The 17,839-nt window shown below is 47.9% G+C and overlaps 6 protein-coding genes across 6 annotated transcripts; 4 read left to right on the top strand and 2 right to left on the bottom strand.

Moving 5' to 3' along the window:
* The first annotated feature begins 648 nt into the window (after positions 1-648).
* On the top strand, positions 649-1,101 carry ASPGLDRAFT_1427474 (uncharacterized protein). The gene has a single exon (XM_022541774.1). The coding sequence runs from the start codon at positions 755-757 to the stop codon at positions 1,007-1,009; it is 255 nt and encodes an 84-aa protein (XP_022401890.1). The 5' UTR covers positions 649-754; the 3' UTR covers positions 1,010-1,101.
* Positions 1,102-1,665, top strand: ASPGLDRAFT_1427475 (uncharacterized protein). The gene has a single exon (XM_022541775.1). It carries the CDS (start codon positions 1,193-1,195, stop codon positions 1,604-1,606), a length of 414 nt encoding a protein of 137 aa, XP_022401889.1. The 5' UTR covers positions 1,102-1,192; the 3' UTR covers positions 1,607-1,665.
* Positions 1,666-4,632: 2,967 nt separating this feature from the next.
* ASPGLDRAFT_57365 (uncharacterized protein) lies at positions 4,633-5,403 on the bottom strand (the record flags this gene model as incomplete). Its single annotated transcript, XM_022548250.1, has 1 exon — positions 4,633-5,403. One exon carries the CDS (start codon positions 5,401-5,403, stop codon positions 4,693-4,695), a length of 711 nt encoding a protein of 236 aa, XP_022401888.1. The 3' UTR covers positions 4,633-4,692.
* Positions 5,404-11,304: 5,901 nt separating this feature from the next.
* On the top strand, positions 11,305-12,567 carry ASPGLDRAFT_57364 (uncharacterized protein; the record flags this gene model as incomplete). Its single annotated transcript, XM_022548249.1, has 2 exons — positions 11,305-11,834; positions 11,885-12,567. Exons 1-2 carry the CDS (start codon positions 11,582-11,584, stop codon positions 12,565-12,567), a joined length of 936 nt encoding a protein of 311 aa, XP_022401887.1. The 5' UTR covers positions 11,305-11,581.
* Positions 12,568-13,221: 654 nt separating this feature from the next.
* Positions 13,222-17,171, bottom strand: ASPGLDRAFT_124240 (DNA repair ATPase SMC5; the record flags this gene model as incomplete). The annotated part of the gene is made up of 6 exons (XM_022540467.1): positions 13,222-14,409; positions 14,461-14,588; positions 14,642-14,714; positions 14,770-15,660; positions 15,711-16,622; positions 16,686-17,171. 6 exons carry the CDS (start codon positions 17,169-17,171, stop codon positions 13,222-13,224), a joined length of 3,678 nt encoding a protein of 1,225 aa, XP_022401886.1.
* Positions 17,172-17,468: 297 nt separating this feature from the next.
* Positions 17,469-17,834, top strand: ASPGLDRAFT_34822 (uncharacterized protein; the record flags this gene model as incomplete). Its single annotated transcript, XM_022544471.1, has 2 exons — positions 17,469-17,582; positions 17,667-17,834. 2 exons carry the CDS (start codon positions 17,469-17,471, stop codon positions 17,832-17,834), a joined length of 282 nt encoding a protein of 93 aa, XP_022401885.1.
* Positions 17,835-17,839: the final 5 nt, after the last annotated feature.

Below are 17,839 nucleotides of genomic sequence, written 5' to 3'. Positions count from 1 at the left end.
TAAGCCTCTACTATTATTAAAATGACGGAAGGCTTGGGTGGATGGGTAGGGATGTCATGTCCGTTCGGTGTACTCCGTACTCCATGGGCTAAAGGAATGCTGCTCCATACAAGTACATCAGGTACGGTGTGACTCTTTGAATATGCCTCGCAGTCAGCCAATACGGCGTATATGTACACTGGCACTGATTTTCTTGAGGCAGCGCAAAAAAAAAAAAAAAAAAAAAAGAAAAGAAAAGAAAAGAAAAAAGAAAGGATTGTGATCCATGGCCAGTTACGGCGACTACCGCTACATAACACGAAATCGGAGTATTACTACAAAGTACTACTGCTGCAACAACCGATCACAAAGAAGAGCCGACCCTGCAATTGCGTACATACATACATCGGCACTGCGCGATGAAAGAGGATGATCTGATCTCCAGAGGCTGATTCAAGGCCTGTAACCGGTCTCTGGTCGCAGGACCTCGTCGGGAAATTCCGTCGCGGATCTTCGTGGGAAGCGCATGGCTGGTGATTTCGGGGGTTTTGCGTACCAATCATGTTGTACTCGTGCCGGAAGCGACGTTGGGCGACGACGCTTGAGAGCTAAAAGGCGCGAAGTTTATATTCGTTGCCACAGGATTATCACTGTATATTATATTATCTGCGTGTCCAGAATTTCTATGGGCTGTTATTGAGCAGAATACAAGCTGCGGATCGGCAACACCGGCGCCAGTGCGGAGATGTCATATTGATTGGTGCGATAATCTACGATGGATGCTCCTCTTCCTGCGCAGTCTGGATGTATGTGCATGCCGGTGAATTTGTATGACTTCACCAGCAAAACTCTACTGGTTTCGACCCGGCATATTCTCTTTGAGATGTTTTTATTTTTTTATTTTTTACACTTTGAACGGAGTACAGGAGGCTCTCAACTCCGCATAGAGATAGCAACAATAATCTCTCATGGTGGGCCGGTAACATTAACAGTGGGAAAAGAGATGGACACGAGGCAAAGGTTCCTTTGAAGGTAGCGTTTCACAAGACTGCTTTCCTTCTGCCTCAGTACCTGATGTGCCTCCTTTGTGGTACCAAAGCGTAGCTAGAATCAAAAGCCCAGAGACTTGGTCATTCATCTGTTGCAGCTGTTCACCCAGACACGGGAACTCACCAGACGGCGAAATGATAAGGGCCGTCTTAATTAACTGTTCATGCTTACTATACAGACCCGGTCTCGCCCATTCGCCGCCCATGCGAACGTCCTTGGGACTCCACGCCAGCAGGGATTATTATTCATTTTCGCCATACTGGTGACACAAGACCGATGCGGACAAGAGGAAACCTTTCTGTCGGGATGGGCTTTACTCTTTTGTGCAGTAGTCGCGGAGCATAGTTGCGTTGCGGTATTTCCTGATGTTGGCTATACCCAGAGCAGTATATTTTCCTTGACTTCGTGCATACAATACTTGTACACAGACATACAAAAGACCCAGGAGCGTGGATTAACCTGCAAGAGACCAAAAACTGAATCCCATCCGTCCGTCTGCCGTCGTCATGTCCTGTCATGGTGGTATTGGAGGCGAGACAAAGGGCGCATTACGTCTTGTTACAATCTCGTCTCATGATTGATTACATAGTGGCCTTGGGTATTCATACTTACTCCGTACATGCTTACATACTTACTTGCACGCATATGCATCCTGTGTACAGGGTTGTCCGTCTGTAATGTGTCCATCGGATCTGTCATTTACTCCGTACAGACGAAGAGCTAGGACCAACTCCAACGGTCAGACGCAAGGGCCTGCCGAGGAGATGCACGGAGCGTACGAGAGATGTCGATTGGGAGGATGTAGCACCGCATTGGTTGTTTTTGGAAACCGGATGGATGGGAATGGTTATGATTGATCTCTGCATGGGGATAGAGGATTGTCTACAAGTATACTCCGTACATATGTATCCTGTGTGACTGAATGTTCTATTTGCATGAGATTATGGTGCGGAAATATACATCTTGATATATACCAGGCGTACTATGACAACATTCTAAATTCATACTGTCTGTTCTCATGTTATCGTCTTATTTTCCGTGGTATACAGTTTCCATAGATCATCTACAGATATCTACCGGCATAGAATGATATCACTTGCCTCGAAATTATCACATCACATGAGACGAAGCATTACTTCGCATCCTATGTAGGCGTACACAGCCTGTATGGAGTACTCGTATACAGAAAAAGAAACACCACGGCAAGACCAAATTCAGTTATTGCGCCGTCCAAGAAAAAAAAAAAAAAAAAAAACGCACTCTGAAACGACGCACCCTGGACATATCCCATCACATTACGAAGAGCAGAGCAGAGCAGAAGCAAATGACGATGACGATAGTTATCAAGCCGCACCCTGCTTGCGTAGTCCTGTGCTCTGCACTGTGACAATGATGACTGAGGCTGCCGCTGCCGCTGCCACTGCGGCGCTGCCCTATGATGTAGTGGTATACTGGCTGTTTGATGCTGATTGACGGGATTGGTACGGTCAAGCCCCGAGGGATTTGTTGTAGACTTGTGGACTACAGTAGGATCTACCAGAAGTGCTCTGATGTACTCTTCTATGTTGCCTGTGCTGTACTCGTGCGCACGCCTCATGTTGGCAACTGCTATCCGACTGTGCTTAGAGTGAAAGAAACGTCGGAGGATGATCGGGTAAAGTCGAGAGTTGAGAGGTTCTCGGCAACAGACCGAGAAGTAACCAGACACAGACACAGACACAGACACAGACACAGACACAGACACAGACACAGACACAGACACAGACACAGACATAGCATAGCACACGACGTTACAGACTTGTAACAAGTCTTTTAAACTTTCCACACCGCAAGCCGATCATTGACAACCAATAGGAAAATCTCAAATATTTCTTTTCCTGCGTCTTGGCGGGACCTGAAACTATATTCGGAGATTTTGATGCAGTCTAACCCGCATTGAGCTAGCTCCATACAAAACACGTACGTAATAACAATACTATACGGTAAGCAATAAAGTTCGCCCTAAAAAGACCCTCCCGCCATTGTCGATCCTCCATGCATGGCACCGGGTCGTTTGGCCTTCTCATTGCAGTAAGCTTGACCGGCCTCCCGAGTCCATCTGTGGATACGTAATCCTTTGCCTTTGCTTTGCTCCCCTGGCCCCTCCTTTCACCTGGCAAATCCTCTAAGCCTATCTCGGTAAGATCCCGAACCTGCCACGCCTGCGGATCTGCGGGTTTTCGGCCTGAGGCTGTACTATTTACTGTTTGCGGTAGTCGTTACGATCTCAAGATCTACAGGGTTGTGGATTGTTGTAATTTACAGGGGCTTTTTGGTTCATTACATTCTCGTAACGTGACAGTCGAATAAAGTGCCAGAATAGGGATAGGGTTTGTATGCTGCTGTATATAGTAAAGTTAAATGATGATTTGCCTTGGCAGAGTCTACACTTGGCGTGGACGTGGTTACTTGGCCTTTTGACCGGCCAGTAAGCTGGAAGCTATGGCCAGAAGATTAATTGCTGATTTCCGATCCGTTATCGTGCTGGCTGGAACTGGCCATTTGATAATACAGTTCTCTACGACACTCTGTACAGTGCCGTTCTTCATTTCCATGTAAACTAAGATATCGACAAAAGAGGCGCAGGCAGGTCTGACCGCGTTCGCTTCTACCGGTATCAGATTCTATTCGTTATCGGACACATCCTTGAAGCTCCGTATTGTTACGGACATAGGGCGGAACGCATGTATATTAGACAAGCGCCGAAGGTCTACTGGCACTAGGCCGAAGTAGTAATAGTGCGATCGTAACCTATTTAGGTACAGGGCCGCCCGGAGCGGGCACGTGACCCCGACATTCCTTAGGGAGACCGCTGGGCGAACGTTAGAGAGACCAGCGTTCAGTCTAAGCACCAATGGGACTGGCTATTACTACCGAAGTTGTTACATACATATACTACCTCCATATACACTCTATCACGCTTCTACCATAGTTTACCCCCGCCGGGTGGACGACCAGTTTAACACGTATACTGTCTTGCCGCCGAGAGCATGCGCAATCTCTCTCGCTCCTGTAGGCGCCACACATACGTTTCAGACAGGCCATCACAGAATGACTTGAAAAACTTTGCGCTCTGCTCCTTAGATAACCCTGCTTGTCTGATCTCAAGGTCGGGGTACTTCCATGGGAAGCACGCATTGGGATGCGAGCCCCTGGTGTAAAAATCATGCCCCGCGCATTGTAGACTTTCCAAAAAGTGCCAACATGCGAGACAAGACAATTTCGATACGCCAATATAACCGACTGCCGGTGAATCACTCGCTGAGAGTTGAAGAACCCCGGCTTCTGGTCTTCCTCTGTAATTCTATCCAAAAGGAATCCCATACCGTGCTGCGCAAGAACCTTCTGGCTGAAAGTTCGCCAGTCTTCTGCTGCTGCGCGGAAATCAACCGGTCGAGACATGTTACGCAATGACTGGACGTGGAACTTTATCCTGCCCAGGTACTTACGGTACGAACGTGGGAAGTATGCATACTTGAATAGTAGTGTATACACAGCCCTCGAGATGTAAGATATCTTCTTGATAAATTTCTCAAGAGAAGGGAAGCCTGGAGAAGACCAGTGGCCGAATATGATAATGATTGAGCTAGGGCACTCACTTTTTGGGGCGGAAAGATGGTATTGTCAGTGCTCGATTTTCCATAACTCCTTTACTGTAAAGAAAATATAGTCCATCCCGTCAACGAACTTCAACATTTCAGCATCAGGAATCCTGCCCGAGTTGTCGTCGTAAACATCCATGACCCAACCAAGTACATGGCTAATAATTTGCAAACGTTTGACGACCTCATTGCACTCCGTGTCGTCTGACAAGCTCTCAACATATTCTATAAAAGCGCCTACACAAGTAGTTTCACCACAAGGCTTCTCTAGTTTCTGACGGGACTTCTGCTGTGAAAATGCATGGATCGCAACCCTAAATGAACTGACTTTTTCACGCAGAGGTTCCGGAAACAAGTCCTCATTCACTATTTCAGGCTCTTCATTCTTATCTCTGTTCCCTTTCCGTCTTACTGATTTCCCCGGACTGGCAAGCCACTGCCCGATCTCCTGGAGCCTGTTAAGGATTTCCCGGGCATGCTTCAAAGTGGCGTCGGGAACAGTATCTTCGTTTGAGGCGAGCGTCAGCGTGCCCTTTTCATTTTCTGGCTGGAAGCCAACGGCTATTACTTCTCCCTTTGGTTTTGAGATGAGAATGGTTGCTGTTGTATCAAGAATACGAGGGAGACCCTTATGACTCTCGAGTTCAGCCTGCTTGTGATGCAATGGTTGGTCGCTTGACTCCACTTCGGTCAGCAAGGCTATGAGGTATTCTGTGTTGCTGGCTGTGTTCATTATCAGAGGATCTAAGTGGTCAGGAGAAATAAATGGCGTATAAAATGAGGGCCGCCATTTTAGAAATCTACATGCGCTATAGACCTATAGATAGCGGAAAACCGCCACATGATGAATGAATGCTAGTTAACTATCATAAAGCATTCTGCCTTAATGCCTCAGTCGAGTAAATCACGTGTGCCCATACCAATTCCCATCAGCGACCCTTCTAGAAAGTAAACCGGCATCGCGCGGAAGCCCAGAATACCGAATCCATAATTTGGTTCAACCAACCTCAAACCTGACACAGTGGTCTCAGCAAAAATTGCCCAAAACCAGCTCGCGTGGCCAGTATCCCGAACAAGCGAGCACATAGGCTCCGACTTCCTATTCTGATCAGGAACCTCCGCTGAATAATCTATTCAACCAGTGGAACAAGTGGGTTAGTTGAACTTACCAGAAGTACATGATTGAACATCGTTTCTCCCCCACCTGAAAAATGGTCGAGAACTGTCTGTCAGTGAAAGGGCTCAATCGTGGTTCCGGATGGGTCAGATTGACAGCGGGTAGCGTGGTGCTCTAGAATAGATAGTATCCTCAGGTTCTATTATGGGTGATATAACGATGTTCGTTTTATCCTTTACAGTGAAGGTCTATACTCGGATGCACAGACGACAACTTTGCGCCGCACTAATGTTACCAGCAGCATTCATTCTCTGTCAGTACAAAGGAGTAGATTATCAATCAATGTTGCGGACAAGAACCGAGACTGACTTGATCCGACTCGGTCGGGTCCCATCGGCTCAGTCAGCGGGATTTTTTGATTGTTAGGGAAATTGTTAACGAAGATGCCACAACGCGTACTCAAAGAAAGTCCATAACTTCGCTTGGAAAACTATTCCTCGCTATGTACCAATATCTCGTTACTTTTTTTTTTTTTTTTTTTTTTCCTTCTTCTCCAACTCCTTTTCAAGATCTTGGCCTTTCACAAGGAAAAAAAAAAAAAAAAAAAGGATGATCATGGATCAGCCCAATAATGCATGGATCTGTACGTGTACGGGAAATGTATCGCTCAGAGACAATCCTCTGACACCCTGACCTATGCCCATCCTTACAATACAGTAAATTACTGTAATGCATCGGCTTGAATGCCAAACTCGGGAAGGCCCGAACGACCGGCTGCAGACGGGTCGCAAAAGCCCACTTCTGCCACGTGAAATAACAGAGATGCGAAAATATCGTTGGCTGTGCAAGCGGTCCTTGGCGTCCGTTCTGAGTTCGACGCCCGCGCCAGCAGTTCCCTACTAGCCCTAATGGGGTAAGTCTCCTGGTTGACAGGGTTGATTGATTGATACAGACGGTGCACTAATGTAGATAATAATGGTGATGCCTTGAGTATATGGATTATGGGATTCGTTATGGATATCAGATTATTATGGGGTGGGTTTATTGTCGACTTCCGTCGGAAACACTATTACCGATGATATTTCCGAAATGCTGACACTAAGGGCACTATGTACGAAGCGCTAAAAGTACGGAGTGTGTATGCGTACTCGTACACTACTCCAACAGGGGGATCCCTTGTTCCTTCAGCAGTACACTGTTCACATTGCAAACAGCCACAACGACTTTACTACCTGCTCAGCCGCCGATGATGAAGATCAGCGCCTTGACCAGTCAACGTGGCGGTCTGGCTTGGAGTACCCGCGCTATGCTACTTGTATGTAGACATACTCTGTGCCGCCCAAAGAAGGCAAACCAACAGGTTGCAGAGCAATCTGTACGCGAAAAAAGGTAGATCTTCGACCATCAACTAGTCCAAGTCCAGTACAGACAATCAGATCGTGGTAGATAACTAAACGGTGCAATCTGGTGTATATCAAAGTTAAAGCAGAAGGCCCAGAGAAAAAAGTTTATTGCCCTTAGCGGTGAAGTTCGAAGGGTAAAGACTTTCCGTGACATACGTCAGTTGGCTGAGGCGAAGCTTGGCTGGTCCACTATTCTAGATGTACTCGGGCGAGTACTGCAATTCTCAGTGTTAACCAGAGTAGAGAGGGAAACTCCAACTGAGTCGTGACGGGCATTGGTCGTGCCATGTCAAACTCTGGGAGATTGTCTTTTGTGCCGTGTCTTGTCAAAAACAAGGTTGGGCAAAGAGCAAAGTTTGCTTTTGAGGGATATACTGGCACTGTGTATTGGAGAAGGACCATGAATTCGACTGTTTCATGTTCAAAGCATGTCTGTCGTCCGTACCCTGTCTGTCCAAAAAGTATGTATCCGTTTGTGCACTTGGCGTTCACCAGTCACGATGCCTCCTGTTCTTTCCGGATACCACTAGCTGGGACTAGACATGTCCCGAGACATATCCCGGAGTTATCATCCAAGCCACGGAAACCCGACGATGGAATCTCGAGTCAGTTTAATGACACTTACGAGTTCGCGAAATGAAGAATGGAAACAAACAGTCGTAGCCCAGCTCCTGTCAATCAATACATCCGCGTTCCGATTATCCATCCTGGCTGCCTTGCCTGACTTGCCTGTTTGTAAGAGTAAGCATAATCGTCGATGCATGGGAATTCAGTCACAGCCGTATTAGTGTTGATGTCTCCTGCATATACGACACACCCCGTAGTAATACACATACTGTATACAGAGTACTATGGCCTGTCAGGAGAGGCAGAAAAAGAAGCAAGGAGACTAAAAACAAACAATGTGATCATCTGCCGCCAATAGTCTCAACAGCATATCTACTAACTATCACCATCTTCAGTTGTACAAATGACAAAGCAAGCATAGTGTTATGTTATGACAGGCCAAACTTCGGCAAATAGGCTGAAATGCTAGTGCCGACTGACAGCACTGGCCAATGATGCTCTGCCTCGGCTCGGCTGATGTCCGCAAAGGGAAAGCTCCAAGAGCAATAGAGTTTCATTCGTAAGCTGGAGACGTTGGAAAGCGTTGGCGGATCCCGCACATCATTTGCGCCCGTGTTATCAATAGTCTTATCTTCGACCACACTGACTATGTACAACTATGTATAGCAGGATGTGCACTATTATTCAGCCTATGTGCATAGTCGCCGCATATTTTATCTCCGACCACCCTATTATTGGTCCAGGGAGTATTAGTATGCTCATCCGAAATTTTCCCAGAGATGACAAGAAAAAGGAGGTACACCACAGAGTAGAGGGGGTTGAAAAGATCTGATCATGATCTTCGTGGTTTAGTTGCTAGTTTACACGAGCCAGGTTGCCAATCTTCTTACATGTACTCTGGTAAGAGCAGACTCTCAAGACTGGTGTAACTCAAGTCATCACCCAAAAAGGAAATGTCCTCGGTGGTAGGACACGATCGCCTGTCACCCGTGGTATTCAGGAACAGAAACATTTATCCAGAGTTGATACAGACATTTACTCTAACTCTGGTTAAATTCTACGTAAGCAGTCGGTTTTCACTGCTCAGGAATACTCGGTACAGATATCCCATGGAACCTATCCACACTATGGTACCTCGTAACCATGGACCCGTAAACCCAAGGCCGTGTTCTGGAAGAAACCAAGACCACAGTCACGGGCGATGATCACTGGGAGGATCTTCGGCACCGTTCGCGGGCCCCGTCGGTGGATCGTCGGACGAATAGGAGACCGGTCATTTTGTACTCTTTTAGTACCAGTAGCTAGGCGATGTACAGAGAAGCACAGATACCTGTACCGGGGAGTATAGTTGAGACGGTAGCATTAGGGACAAGGTTAAGGCCAGACTTTCCACGAGGCTTTGTGACGGTGTACGACCGAGGTGATGCTACTGTACAATTTCAATACTGTGCGACTCCTATTTCTGTAGTCTGTGGTAACTCTGCTGTAGGATCTGTAGATCTCCGGACACTCTCCGTCGCCCTGCTGCCTTGTCCCTGAACGGAAAATCCGACAGGAGATGTGTTGGCGACTGACCGGTGACTCACTAGTGTTCGGTATCGTATATGAAGTACATTGGGCGTTTTTGTTTGTGTGTCCAGATCCTGCGACTGCATTATTTATGCTACTATTGTGTACGGAGTATCTGTATGGAGACAGTAGCATTGTGTTGGGGAGGCTCATGAGGCTGGTTACCCGATCGGGCAATCAGGTCAGCGGAAGGATCCGCAGAAAAGGAAATCAACCTGTTACCATGTACATATGTTCCTCCAAGTCACATCCTTCATTTTTTCGATCACAATAAACAACTCAATAATGTATGTGAAGCAGACGACGAAAGTAAACAAAAATTGAATCTTTCATCTTGAGGTTGTTCGCTGTAGTCTGTACCGAGTACAGGTTCGGAATAGGGTACAGTGTACGCGTCCCGCACAGATCAGTTCCAGAACCATTCACCCAGGATAAACCGGATGATCCTCAAAAAGTCGTCTCCATAACCCTTTTTGGTCAGATAGATCTTGGTCCGTCCACACTTGACTTTTGTCGGCCGAGGTTTAATGCTCAGGAACAGTTGGATTTTTTTTTTTTTTTTTTTTTTTTTTTTTTTTTTTTTTAATTTTATTGAAGCCGTCGTTAATCTGGAAAATTTTGGGTTATCAACCGGGGCTATCGATTCATCGTGGTAGATCCCCCTGTTCTCCCGTATTTATTCAGAGTACTCCGTACGGGATAGTGCTACAGGATTCGTCAGTTGAACTCGTATACTACTGCTGCCCAGCTGTATGCAACTATCAAGATCAGAAGATCAAATGCAAAGTAAACAGCAAAAAAAAAGCAGACATCCGATGACCAGTCATCCGACCTGTTGCTGCACAGGCGATCCATGACCGCAGCGAGAATCGCCGTACTCCGTAAAAGCAGTCAGTAAGGATTGGGAATCTCGCTTATGCGCAAGATGCACGATGCATCACTTTGTTTTCTTTCTTTTTCTTATGCCGGGCAACTGGCCAAGCAGAAGTCTTCCGGGGTCGACCAAGGCTCTGGGCTACTATCTCAGCACACGGAGACACTTCCCATCAGGGCCAACACAGCCCACTCTGGATCGATCCCCCGCTTGTCAGGAGTAGGAGAAGTGAAAAAAAAAAAAAAAAAAAAAAAAAAAAAAAAAAAAAAAAAAAGTCAGGAGTAATCTTTCTCCGTATGAGCCTTCGTATAGGTATGCTTTTTTGTTTTATTATTCTTCTTTTCTTATTATGAGTTAGAAGCAAGTTGAGTTTCGGTACATGGAGAGTTACAAAGTTAGACACTCAACTGGGCATTGACAAGCGACTTCGATCCCGCTTCGGGCTTCAAACACTACAAACAAAAAGGGATCGTGCGGCAACAATTGCCAGAGCTTGCGCTAACCCTAAACGAGGAATCGGCCGTTGATGGGGCTTTTATTCATTTTTTCTGACAAGTAAGCCCAGGGCTGTACAGTACAGCATACGTATTAAAAAAAAAAAAAAAAAAGAAATAATAATAATAATAATAAAAAGAAAATAAGAGACTAAAATAAAAAAGAGAAAATCATCCGTGGATCTGCACTAATCCACTAACCGAAGTCCCCCCTCCATAATCCCCGGTAAAATAATTTCCCTTCTTAGATACAGAATACAATACGGACGGTGTACGTACCATGTGGGACCCACCAAGGCTAAGCATAAAAGTGGGACCACGGAGAGAAACCTTGCGACAGACCCATTCAGACTAACTGTATCGGGCGTTCTCGTCGAGCTACGCTGACAGTGTACGGTAATTACAAGTCATAAATTAAGCTTTGAAGCGGAGCCATCGAATCCCTGTCGAGAATACAACTAGTAAAATTACCGTCACAAACGTCATCTCCGGTTGTTCGCTTTCTGTCGGCGTCTCCCGCCCAGTGCAGTGTTTGATCGCCCGCTGGTGCTCGTCTAGTTATACTCCAAGAATTAACTTACGTAGATGGTTAATATTAGCAGAAACGGCCCTTTCGCAAGTCCCGTGGGACAATCGCCTCCACTACTCCCTCCGAACGCTTGTCTCTTGTTGCTTTTCCCCACCATTGACTATCCCGAGGGGGGAAAGTGTGTGTAAGAGGGGAGGTCTTGATATACCAAGTGGTACTTATATGACTGGTTCCCTCCATTCACTGTCAATTCCAGCCTCAACATCCAACTTCACATCCACTCGACAAAACACTCTATACTACACCCACCAACCTACCAACCTACCACAACCTACTCTACTACACCATACTCTCTACCATGGATGTCGCAAACCTGATCTCTCACGGGCCGGACCATTTTCCCAAGCGTCCTCTCTACAGCCCTCCCTCCTCCAAGTCCTTTAAGTTCGATGACAAGTCCTACTTCACGGCTGCTCCTACTCCTACCTCCTACTACTCGCGCTCTCCTCAACCTCCTCTCTCGCCTCCTGTTGAGGACCTGCCGAAATGCACCTTGCCCTCCATCTCGACTCTCTTCGAGGGCGCTGACAGCGCTGCTATGCATCCATCCAGTATGTTTACTTCTTAAAACACAAGGATCGCAGTAACTAACAAATCGCAGAACGCCAGAGAATGACTTCTCCTGACTCCCGCCCCCAGTCGCGGGCCTACGAACCCGTCATGGCTACTGTTCCCGTCTGCTTGCCTCCTACTCCTCCCATGCGCCCCGGCTCGACCTTCCACCGGGCCAGCCACTCTCCATCCGTCTCGTCCGTCAACGACAAGGCCCTCCAGCACCCCATCGCTCTCCCAACGGACCGCTCCTCTATCTCCAGCCAGGGCTCCATCCAAGCCGGCCCCTACGCCTCTCCCGCTCCTAGCGTGACCTACGCATCTTCTCCCATTGAGACCTCTGCTCCTGCTCCTGCCACCACCGCTGCTCCCGCCCCTACAGTCTACTACCACCCCAGACCAGCGCCCGCCATGGCTCCGGCTCCCGCCCCCGTGGCAGCAGCTCCTCAGCAAATGATCTCTCCCGTCAACCCTGCTTGGCAACACCACCACTACTTCCCTCCCTCCAACACCGCGCCTTACCAGCAGAACCACGACAGGTATATCTGCCGGACCTGCCACAAGGCGTTCTCGCGGCCCTCGAGCCTGCGCATTCACTCGCACAGCCACACTGGTGAGAAGCCTTTCCGCTGCACACATGCGGGATGCGGAAAGGCCTTCTCTGTGCGCAGCAACATGAAGCGCCACGAGAGGGGATGCCACAGCGGTCGTCCTGTTGCGACTGTTGTCTAAACGAACAAAAAAAAAAAAAAAAAAAAAAAGAAAAAGAAAGAAAAAGCACTGGTCGACTTCGATATCGGCTACAAACTATGATACCCCTTCTTCCGGTGATTTCTGCTCTGGTTTGATTTGATTTTTATTGAGTTCTTGATGATACCCTTGTCTGTGTTTCGATTTTTTTTTAAAAAACTTTATCTTTCATGTGTATATTTTTCACTTCTTGTACATTCTTACTTTTTTCGGTGAGGAGCAGGATATCACTGGGTGATAATGGGAGGAAAGCAAAAAATGATGAGTCCAAGGACTGATTCATGTTGATTTGGGGATTGATGATTTCCTTTTGTTATTTCTTTTGTTTCGATCAATCAATTGACGTGACATGACTTGAACTGAATACTTCGTGTTTGACTCTGTAGTCACCTGTAGACTTTGAAATGCCTAAGACTTATATCTCAGCTAGCGTTATAGTATTGTATAGTCTTGAGTAAGGAAGTGACGAAAACTACATCAGACCACGACATTTCAACACTTCATAAGTCTCATCTTCGTCAGCTATGTACAATACCAAGCAATAATAAATATACAGAAATAACAAAATATCGTCCAAAGGCGAGTAAGAAGAAACATACACCAGGTATCCAAAAATCAAACACTACAAAACGAGTTTCAAGCAGAAACACCATTAACCCTCTGAACAGACGACTCAATGACCCTCCCCTTCCCCTTAGCATTAGCACCGTGACCAGTCTTCACAGCCCGCAGCCTCTCCACCACATGCCCAAAGTTCAACTGACTGTAGTCCGGCGGCATATGTTCGCCACTGACAATACACAGTACCTTCATACCCGGCTTATAGGCCAATCCGCTGAGGAGTTTGGGCGTAATTAGGAAGTATTGGCCACCGCCTCCACCGCCCACGCTTTCGTCGTCGTTACTGGTGGTTGTGCTTGTGGTAGTGGTGGTGTGGGCACAGGCGATATCCACCAGGCGCTCGTGCACCATTCGCTCATTGCGCGGATCCATACCCTGATTGATTTCGTCGACGACGCGGAATGGGGAAGCGGAGAGGGACTGGAGCGCCATTAAGTAGAAGATCGTGCTGACTGCTCTCTCGCCTCCAGATTGGCGATGCGAGTCGAGGAGTGAGAGACTTTCGTTTTCGCGGAATTTGACGTGGATCTGGATTGACCATTGGTCGAAGTCGCTGTCGCCCGCCGTCCCTGTTGTTGTTATTGTTGCTGGTCTTTCGCCGTTCGCTGCGTCGATTGGTGTAGGCTCCTCGCCGGCTTTGTTTAAGGCGACCTGACCTGCGCAGCCGATGCGGGCAAAGGAGTCAGAGAATGCGTCGCTGATTCTCTTGACGAGCGCGTCCAGTTTCGGCTCCCATTTGCTGCGTACTTCGTTGATGGCGTAGTTGAACTCACCCAGTTGGCCCTCGAAGTCTGAGAGCTTGCTGCGCAGTTTGTTGATTTGACGCTCGCGCTCTTCGAATTCCTTGATCACATTACTGCTGCCTCCCTGCGTGAGCTCCAACCGGGCCTTTTCTGAATCAATGTCCGCCTCCAGCCGTTCGCTGGTGTAGTCTGCCAGCGTTTTGAGGAATTCTTCCAAATCGGGCTGGCGTTTGGAAGCCTTGACGACTGCGCTGGCTTCCTTCATCAACTGTTTGGCCGTTTCCGATGCCGTCTTGAGGTAGGCCATTGCTTCCTTTACTTCGGCCTGTTTCTGTTTCTGGATTGTGCGCTGTTCCTCGTTACGGTGCTCCAAAGTATCAGAATCAGAAATCGCCTCGATATGTCGGACTCTTGTTGTAAGGTGTTGCTCATGCAACTTGCGAAGTTTCTCGACCGCACGCTATTTTGGTCAGCTTCCGTAGACAGAAGACGTAGAAAGATTTACACGTACAGCGTATTCAATTGTCGCCTCAGCTTTTTTGATCGATAATCGATCTTGTTGATCCCGGATGCCACGCACTCTGGCCTTGACTCCTTCGGAGAAGCTCTCCATATTCTTCAGCCTGGCTTCATATTGACCTACGGAGCGTTAGATGAATGACAGGCGAATAAAGAAGACAGGAACAACAGACCGATCTTTTCAGGAATGGCCCTGAAGTGCGTATGTGCAGTTTGCTTGTCGGATTTCTCTCGATCAAGTTCCTCCTATAAGGGAAACGTTAGCTGTCATGATTGCAGGGGAAAAGAAAGAATAAAATACCATTTCGCGTTTAATGTCTCCATGCTCTCTGCCCAACTGGTCAAGTTTAGCTCTACCAGCTTCCGCCTTCTCATCGAACTCCCGAAGTTCATCTCTCAGAATCTGGATTCTTTGTTGCAATTCGTGTTTCGTTGATGCTTCAACAGGTTGAGTCGTCCAGGCTTGCGCCCGTCTCACTTGTCTCGTACGAGTACTCGTTGCACTAGGCCCGTATTCCCGGCGCCGGGAGATCTGATAGCTGTGTTTTCCGGACACCCACGAGGTTATTGTTCCATCCGCTATCCGATTGTACTCATCATCGTTGATATCGCGAAGACCGATAGGTGTTTGATGCAATCGGTTTTCGCTGCAGAGGAAAGCAACCACGGGATCTGGGCCGTTGAGAAAGTCCTTTGCCCAGCCGTCGAACCCAAATTGGCGAATCTCCCCATCCGACAAAGAGGGTTGGAAGCGGTCCAGAGGGACAGAGCTAGTCTTTATACTGATATCAGAAAGCTTCATGTCCATGCTTAGGTATTTCTGCAAAGTTCTGAAGTCGTTACGGCTCTGCGTCGTGAAGGCCAGGAAATCATTCTTCTGCATTAATGACTCGAGGGCATCGGCGTATTTTGGATCTTTCACAGAACATGAGACAATCGGCGGAGCAAAGACTTCTTTTTCGAACTTGTCTTGGTTGTCTAAGAGCCATTTGTAGGCCGCATACGTCTCGTGCGATAGGCTTTCGAGCTTCGTTTCTTGCCGTCCAGAAACAGAATCAAGGCTGGATAGCTGTCGCTCTGCCTGATTTATACGCGTCTTCCTGTCACTGAGCACCTCAAATATTGGCCGCCGCTCGTCTTTGATGCTTTCTCCGCGAGTTATAAGGTTTCGCATTTCCTGTCGTTTCTCCCTCTGTGATAGGGGTCAGCTAATGCTCTTGCTTATACCCACATAGTACTTACAATCCTCTCATTGTACCAATCAACGTCGAACTCCACAGGCTCCTCCTCCATTTGGCGTTTGAGTTTGTTGATGGATTGATGGACTCGGTTCTGTTCCTGCTTGTGCGTGGCAGCGGTCTTCCTCTCAGCCTCGATTTGTCCAGCCAGATCCTTTATCGAGTCTTCACGTTGCTCAATCTTCCTTCCAAGTTCCTTGGCTGAATTGTTCGCTTGCTCGATAACTTCTTCTTGATCTTTAACGGTGTCATTCAATGACTTGCAATAGTCCTTCTTCGCATTCAACACCCTGAAGGCTGGTTCTAGCTCTGCTTCGAGCTGCTGAAGCTCTTGCCTGAGGTTCGATGTATTTCTTTTTGCGGCTTCATATTGCTGGTGGTGGTCTTTGTACCGCGTAACGGGTTTCGAGAACTCCATCATCTCGATCTTTCTCTTGATTTCAACCCTCTGTCGCATCCGTTCAACATCCGCCCTCTGCATTTCTTGTCGGTTTTCGAGGTTCGTAAGCAGGTCCTTATCAGCCTGGTTATCCGTTTGCAACTTCTTCTGCTGAGCCCTCAGCTTCTTCAGACTCTCATGCCACTCGAGCATGTCCGGTCCCGCAGCAGCTCTCTGCGTCGAATGAAGTAGTTCAATTGGCGTAAGCGCGGCAAATTCCGCTACCTTATCTTGCGGCAGGAATTGGCAGAGGTTGTCGATTTGGATGGCGAAAGACTGAGCGAGTTCGTACACCTTGTTGCGGCCCACGGGCTTGTCGTTTAGAAAGAAGAAACTCTTGTTGCCATCCCGTTTGATAACTCGACGCACGACTGGGTTTCGACGGAAACGGGTCCCTCCTGCAAGTTCGATCTCGATACTGGCTTCTCGACAGCCATGCTTGACGTATTCACCGGGGTCTTTGGCGCGTCCTAAGTGCTATACAGCGGAAGCTTCTTATCAGCAATCTGCGACACAAGCAGGGGTATTTCTCATTCGTACCTGCGGACCCCATCCTAAACCTAAGCATATCGCGCACACCAAGGTACTCTTTCCCGTTCCGTTCGGTCCAATAACCATGTTCAATTTCGGACCAGGGAAGAACTCCGCAGAAGTATAGGTAACGAAATAATTAACCTTAATCCGCACAATAGAACCGGGTTTATAGCCATCCGCATCAGGCTCACCCTGACTCTGACTACCGTTCAACTGCGTAGCTTGCGTCTGAGTAGCCTGCATCCCACCCGTGCTCATGCTAGCCTGCGTAGAAGACTCCGACCCCTCATCTTCACACCCAGTATCCGTTCCCTGACCACCGCTCTCATCGCCCGTTTCGTCGTCGTCGTCGTCGTCATCATCGTGCTCCACAGGATGTTGTAATCGTCGGCGTTTGCTGCCAGTCGAAGACTGCGTGGGTGTGAGGGAGGCCTCATCGGTATCCTCCTCTGACCGTTGTCGGCGGCGAGGGACCGCCGGCAAAGAAGGCATCGTGTTAGGGTAGTCGAGCGGCTGCCCGGTGCAGCGCAGTGCCGGTGCTTTCAGAATCGCTTGCCTTTTTGAGATTGCTGCTAATACAGAAACGATCAAATGCGTCTACGCGGGAGACGCGACGCGGCTGTTCATTTGATGACTAAGAATTCCGATCAATACTGGTTACTTTTTGGGTAGGCGGTGTTTAGCAGCAGTTTCTTATTGCATTTCGGAGATGCGAAGGACAATCGGAAACGCTTGTCTACGTCGGGATTGTTGATTGAGAGAATATTTAAATAAAGACAATCTTGCAAAATGCCTATTCCCAAGAAAACACAACGAATGGTTCTGGCCGGAGCCGTAACGGCAATCACCATTGCGGGGTCCCTCTACGGTGCCGGGCTCAAGACGAACCAAGAGGTAGCCCAGGTACGATAAAATGCCAGACGAGCCGAGGGATTGGTTGAAACAGAACAATAAGATCCAATTGCTAACATGCTCTCTGCCGCATAGACAGCGCAGAAAACCCGCGAAATAACCCTAGACGAGCGAATTGCGGATCTTCGGCAAACACGCCAGAACTTGATGTTGAAGAGGGAGCTCGTTGAAAAGCAGATCCGGGACCTTGACATGCGGGTCGAAGACAGAAAGCAAAAGGGCATTGGTGGGCAATCAAAATAGAGGGA

This window comes from Aspergillus glaucus (genome assembly GCF_001890805.1).
Source record: "Aspergillus glaucus CBS 516.65 unplaced genomic scaffold ASPGLscaffold_8, whole genome shotgun sequence".
NCBI lineage: Eukaryota > Fungi > Ascomycota > Eurotiomycetes > Eurotiales > Aspergillaceae > Aspergillus > Aspergillus glaucus.
Note: the sequence above shows the minus strand (reverse complement) of the source record. Positions and strands in the feature narration are given on the sequence as shown.